This window comes from Seriola aureovittata, chromosome 18 (assembly GCF_021018895.1).
Source record: "Seriola aureovittata isolate HTS-2021-v1 ecotype China chromosome 18, ASM2101889v1, whole genome shotgun sequence".
Taxonomy (NCBI): Eukaryota; Metazoa; Chordata; class Actinopteri; order Carangiformes; family Carangidae; genus Seriola; species Seriola aureovittata.
Window position 1 is genome coordinate 21,980,849 of NC_079381.1, and position 6,576 is coordinate 21,987,424.

Consider the following 6,576-nt stretch of genomic DNA (forward strand, 5'->3'; position numbering starts at 1 on the left):
AGGTTATAATACGCCCTCTGAGCAGCGCTGCATCTTCAGGGCTGATTGGAGGCTACAGTGAGTCACTATCAGGAAGTGACGAGACGGGCCGGGGCTAGCTGGTTAGCATGCTAACTTCAGTAGAGGAAAAAGAAATGATAGAGACAAGAGTTAACATTGCTGTTGCTTTCCATTGCTGGAGACAGCTGTTGGCAAGTAAACGAATGAAGTTTGATGTTGAACTCGCAACGTTTCTTCCAGACTGGCAAGTAAACAGCTGTTGATGCTAACGCTAGCTATGTAGCACCAGCAAAACTTACAAATAGCTCCTTTAAAATTGTATAACATTTCAATGAAGGAGAAAATAAACTTAAATGACACGACCATGATGCCGAACAATTTGTCTCAGCTGTGAATTTAATTCTGAATGCATTGCTGAAATGTAATGAGGGTGAACCGAGATGTGTACATGACGAAAGAAACCAAGAACCACAACTGTTTCATTTTCAGAGCTTAAAAACAGGAGAACGTGTTGGAACGCAAAACCCTATAAACAGAACGATCAGTCGTATCTCTTCACTTCTTTTTGACCCGATGACATGACACGGCAACTATCTGAGGAAGCGTATCCAAAGTCACGCCCAAAGGTTACACCATGCCTCTCCTGTGATTACATCTATGCCAGACACAGATCTGATATATTGGGAAACATTGAACTATTATCCTCGTGGGTGAAAGTAATAAAACACTGCTGTCTGAAAATTTAGCAAAACAGAGAAACATCTCAAATGAGTGACGGTGATACCAGAGGGTCCTCCGTGGGCGCTTCCGTTACTGGGACTCAAGTGGTGACGTTGTTGAGCAGGAAGACAAAACTTTAGGACGGGCTGAGGGAGCAGTTTTGTGAATTTTTCTTTTTTTTTTTTTTTTTTGGGTGGTGTAGGGTGGGGGATGTTTACTGGGTCATCTGGGCTTCCATAGCCTGTGCGGCCCACTCTGGAGCAGCCGCACGGATCTTTTCTAGGAGGTTGTTGACTTGGAAACACAGAGACTGGATCTGCTTGTCCCAGGTAGGAAGGGGTTCACGGGCTGCCGGAGACAAAAGGAAAGATTAGGAGAAATCTAACTTATATGTTAAAACTGTGTGTGTGGCTTTACTGAGCTTTGCCTGCTCTATCTCAGCACTGCACCTGACCATAACCAGGCTGCCCCCTACTGGCTGCAGAGAGACATACAGTTAAATATCACAATATAGACAACATGATATAACTTCATACAATCTGATGAAAACATCAGGTCCACACAATATGCAAAATACACTTCTGTCAACACATATTCCCCAACAACACGCCCATGTTCCAACATTTTAATAACGACCAGACTCTTGGCGCCTGTGAACAGTGAACTGAGATTATCTGAGTTCAACACTGTGTGATCAATCTGATTCTAAAATCATCTTTAACGAACAGTTTATTGTTTGAATAAAGCAAACGGACAATAAGTTCCGATTTTAGTTGATAATATGTCTAATATGCGGCATCATAATTAGTAGCTAAAATTAAAGTTGTTCTGATACCAATACTAGTATTAGAAGTGCATCCAATACTGTTTACAACAAGCTATCAGGTAGGGCTGAATGATTAATCACATTTGCGATTACACTCTGGTCATGTGACATGCAAGTGAGAGTAGAGCAGTCGGCTAAAAGAGGGAGCAACAACTTGGCACGCTACACTTTGACCTGTTGTACAAAGGCCACAGGCTCGACAGAACCTGGCGCAGCGGAAAGTTTAGTGCCTGAGAGGAGCAGTACGTCGTAGTGTGGAACTAGTTTGGCTTTAAAAAAAGATGCTGCACAGAATCAGGCACTGTGCAGAACCTGCCTTGCTACCGTTGCTACGTCACAGGGAAACACTTCTAAGCTGTATCAGCACTTAAAAGTACACCACAAAGCCATGTACGATAGTTGCATGGCTAAAATGCCGACCATCAGTGTGTCCGGGAAGCCAAATACCACCCGACAAGGATCACTGACCGAAATGTTTGAAAAAATAACTCCATGTGAACGTAATTCAAAGCGGCACGGGGGAAATTACTCAGGCAATAACAGAGTTCATAGGGAAAGATATGATGCCTCTCAGCACGGTGACCAAGCCTGGGTTTACAGCTTTGATAAATACACTGGATACGCGGTAAAGCGAGCCCTCCAACACAGATTTTAGCCGGGTTGCCATACCAGAAGGAAAAGGAAGATGATGTCGCACACCTCTTATGGATGTAACTATGTGGATGCCAGACTACTTTTAGTGGAGGTGAACTAAACAGTAGGATATAAAAAAGGACAGTATTGTCATAACCATATGTGAGCTGTTACGTTTGTGTTGGAATGTAAATGTCTCTTTAAGTTAAAAAATAAATCTGTACTTTGGTCTGTAAAAATGCAGAGACAAGTTCTGTTCTACATGCAATGTAAAAACACTGTGGCGGCCATCACTTACTCTCAAAGTGTACGATGCCGTCTATCTGGTCGATGAAGCCGTTCATGCGTCCCTCAGTGATCATCTGAGAAGCAATCTTCTCAGCCTAAAGACAAAAAAAAAGAAAAACGACACTATGATCACGTACAGCACGGAAACAAACCTCTACACATATTACATTTGTAAAGTAAAAATGATTTTTATTATCAGCAGAATATGAATTTATTTTGGATCCAACTCGTTTCCTCATCGAGCAGAAATGTAGCTCGGACGCTATTATCTAATTAGCTGGTTTGTTGATCTAATCCACATCTCACCTTCGCTGGAGGGATTTCCAACAGTGCTCCTAGTTCTTCAAAAGTGATGTTGTTGTAGAGTTTACTAGCAGACAGGAGGTTGTGTTCAATCACAGCTCTGTCAAGGATACTGGAGCCTGAGACAGAAGAGTGTGACAGAGAGAGAGAGAGAGAGAGAGAGAGAGAGAGAACGACTTAAAAAGCGAAATAACATTCAGTTTTTATTCTTCAGTTTTCTCGCTTCGTTTCAGACACATTGTGCAATTAATCAACACAGAAACACAAACTTGGAGGCTCAGTTTGTGAGTGGTTAGACATGTGTACTGCTCATTTACACACACTGGGGAGGATCATGCACAAAATGTACTGTAAGTGTGGTTCATTATGTATCCCACTGGATTTAATCAAGTCTTTTCAATTAGCAATTGTTCCAGTCTTGCACATTTAAGAGTGTTGTGGAGCCAGTGAGACAATAACTATATACTGACCATAAAAAGGTTCACAGTGAAAATATATAGTCTGTAATGGATGACTTGCTTTTTGGTTAATTTAAGTCACTAAAATAAGCACCTTAATAATTCTACATCATCAGCAATCAAGACATAAAACACAACAATTAACTTCTACGTATACACCATAAAACACCTGTGGTTAGATGTTACATTGATTCCAGTAGGGTACTGTAGTTTTGTAGACATGACACACTAGTTGGACACAGATTGTGACCAAAAACTTGCCAACAACTTATCAACCTGTGTGGAACCAACTATCTCCACTCACCATCCGCTGTGGTGGCCTTCTGGTGGGGCATCAGCATGGCAGCAAACTCCTGCAACTGGTTTCCTCTGATGATCCGGTCCAGATACATCTTCTCCAGAATACCATAGGCAGCCAGCTGCTGACAGCGCTCGTCCTTAAAGAGGGTGGCCAACATACGGGAACGCTGCTGGCCTAAAACAAAGGACATACAATAGACTTGGTATGAGACACGTGGTAAAACAACTATTGAGCGCTTGTCATTTACCATATTTTTATGAAGACATGAACCTAAACACATTCGTCTACCTGCAGAGGCCAGTATGGTGCAGTTAAGGGCATGTTTCAGTGCTTCTAGACGTTCACTCTCATGTACAATTGACTTGTAAGACAGCTCATTGTATCTCTGTGCAGCTTCAATGAACTTCCTCCTGAAGTCTAGGACTCTTGCATAGCACACCTGAGAGGAAAAACAGCATGAAACACTTACTGCAAGGTTCCCATAGAGTTTGATTACAGCAGTTACGTTTCAATTGCAAACGGCAGCAACAACAACAGATACAGGATGTGGCCATGAAATCAATAAGTGATTGTGTACCTTATAGTGGATCTGCAGCTGTTCGTTAGAGGACTCATTCTGAAGCAATGAGGCTCTGTTGATGTAGGCCTCTGCCTGCACCGGATCATCATCCTCTAAGTAGAGACGGGCAATTTTCAGGTACGTATCCAACTTATAGTCGACATTGTATTGCCTAAGGAGAGACACAAAAAGGTATTTAAACATTTGGGATTATAAAAAACATTTCAGATCAAGAAATAAATCTGCCAGCAACTTATTTACTTCTGTCCTGTTTCGAGGGGAATACCAACTAAAACCTGGGCGGCGTTCCTCCAGTCTCCTTCCTTCTCATAAATGGTTGCTAAGTGCTGTCTGATTGAAGCTACCTGAAGACATACAAGAACACAGTTTAATTATACATTTCAATAACTATGCTGAAATTTAACTGTCTGAACGATAAACAACAAATTCTCACAGGGGCTATGAGAGAGGGTCGGGGCATTTACCTGCTCTTCAAAAGAGATGACCCTCGGCTGAATCTTTTCCAAGGTGAAGTGATACACTGCTTTGGCTGTGGCGTCGGGCAGGTTGGGCAGATGTGTGCAGAAGTCGGTGAGTAGCTGTCTCGAGATAACAAGACTGACATTTTCATTGACCACTGTAAAAGATAAGATAGAAATATTAAATCAAGATATCCTGTTTAAATCTAAATTATAAATAATAATAAGCTTGTAGACAATGCAGATCATATAAAAGACCATAGGCACAGCATACTTGCTTCAACAAAAGCCTTCAAGGATTCCAGCTGATCTGCATCTGTAAAGTGAATGGCCTTGTCCAAAATTTGTCGATATCTGCAAAAGATTTAACAGGTTAGAAACTACACCACTTTTTCAACCAATAAATGGAAATTTAAAAGGCTGAGACTGTGAAAATGTGATATATTATGCAGTATCATTTAAGACTTCAACATAAATGTATTTGCAAAATCACTTTTACAATCATCTGTATGAAGTGTGAAGAGTGGTTGGTGAGCTCATACATATAAATATATACACATTTTATTTAATCAGGAAGTCACATTGGGCTCAAGATCTCATTTACACTGATACCTGAGTACAGAAAAATGAAATAAATACCTAAAAATAAATATTAATAGCAGAAATACAAATTTTCAGCTAATTAAATAAACATTCAGATAGCTATTAATACTAAAAAAGTGGACATTTGTTAATATAAACAGCGATCAGAGTGTACATTTAAATGCTTTAAAATATGCATTAAGATACACAACCAGGTAGACAATAAGATGATGATTTAAACGCCCATAAGTGCAAGTTAGAAAAGAGATCAAATAAAACAATTACACCCAAAGTCAGTAAGACTGTAACATTTTTGTTGTGCATTTCAGATATGATTGCACATGTTCTGCTAAGACTGGCATGAAGTTGTGGACAGTCATTTCTCCATCACAGTTAGCCACCTGCTTCTCCTGACACAGGACAGATAGATGTAGCTGTAGCACACCACAGAAACGCGTGCAGCGTCCCTGACAATTTGTATTTGCCAGTTGCATATTTGTTGTCAAATACCAATTTGGCAGCTGCAGTTTCTTTTAACGGGGGATTTGGTGGCTAGCCCAAGTTCAGGCTCCTGTAAAGCTATGTTATGTTTAGCATCAACAGTGTAGCTAAAAAAAATGATTAAATGTAACGGCAACGTTAATGGTAGACTGGACGTTTTCATTTGGTGTTACAGTTTAATTGAGTATCTGCACAATAAAGTGCTTTAACGGACAATTACGGTTTGTTTCCGTTACTCTCACGTTAACCTATAAGCTAATATAGCAAGCTAGCTATCTAACGTTAGCTTAGCTTAGTTCATCACAGCTATCTCACTGCTACTTACTGTACCGTTAATATCAACATTTAAATAAGTGTATGGCTGTTGTTAACAGGTAAATTATTATTTCATAAATTCTGTTACATACTTGGCAGCGAGATCTTTATGAGATCCACTTGAATTCATCAGCTGTGCAAGCTCCTGCCTCACTTCGGTCGCCATTGTCGCCTGCGAAGTGTCAACAACAGCAGCTTCCTCTGCCAAGAGGGGAGCGAGTCTTCCGGTCGGTCTGTGTCCCACAGGGCGCGGAGCTCGGTCGGTCCTCCAACCGGGAAACCCTGCCTTCAGCAACCACGGTGGTCACACTCCCCCGCAACCGCCCAATCTTTTCACTATTTCAATGAACAAATAAATGCAATAAGGAATAATCATTAAAAAATACAAAGAAATACACATAGAAAAATATGATTAAGAATAGCCAATTATTTTATCATTAATGTAGACCAAAATAAATGAACAAATAACCAGGGGTCTGTTAGTTAAATCAAATTAAAAAACAAAAAATTTAATCGTTTTGACTGAAAGTTCTTTCTCCTCCCTAAAATTCCTTAGAAAACAGAAAATGCTGTCAAAAAATGTGCATATATGCATATGACATTTGGCAAAT

General features: G+C 40.4%; 1 protein-coding gene across 1 annotated transcript; it reads right to left on the bottom strand.

Annotated features, from left to right (window-relative positions):
- Positions 1-377: 377 nt before the first annotated feature.
- On the bottom strand, positions 378-6,215 carry cops4 (COP9 constitutive photomorphogenic homolog subunit 4 (Arabidopsis)). The gene is made up of 10 exons (XM_056404057.1): positions 6,058-6,215; positions 4,842-4,921; positions 4,574-4,725; positions 4,350-4,453; positions 4,107-4,260; positions 3,818-3,968; positions 3,533-3,703; positions 2,774-2,889; positions 2,478-2,562; positions 378-1,068 (listed from the first exon to the last, which is right to left on the bottom strand). The coding sequence occupies exons 1-10, from the start codon at positions 6,129-6,131 to the stop codon at positions 935-937; spliced, it is 1,221 nt and encodes a 406-aa protein (XP_056260032.1). The 5' UTR covers positions 6,132-6,215; the 3' UTR covers positions 378-934.
- Between the last annotated feature and the right edge of the window lie 361 nt (positions 6,216-6,576).

Excerpts from the sequence above, each read along its gene's own strand:
- cops4 (XM_056404057.1), bottom strand. The coding sequence starts at position 6,131 with ATGGCGACCGAAGTGAGGCAGGAGCTTGCACAGCTGATGAATTCAAGT. Across the intron at positions 4,922-6,057 it reads CATAAAGATCTCGCTGCCAA|ATATCGACAAATTTTGGACA; the intron begins GTATGTAACAGA and ends AATCTTTTGCAG. Across the intron at positions 4,726-4,841 it reads GAAGGCTTTTGTTGAAGCAA|TGGTCAATGAAAATGTCAGT; the intron begins GTATGCTGTGCC and ends TATCTTTTACAG.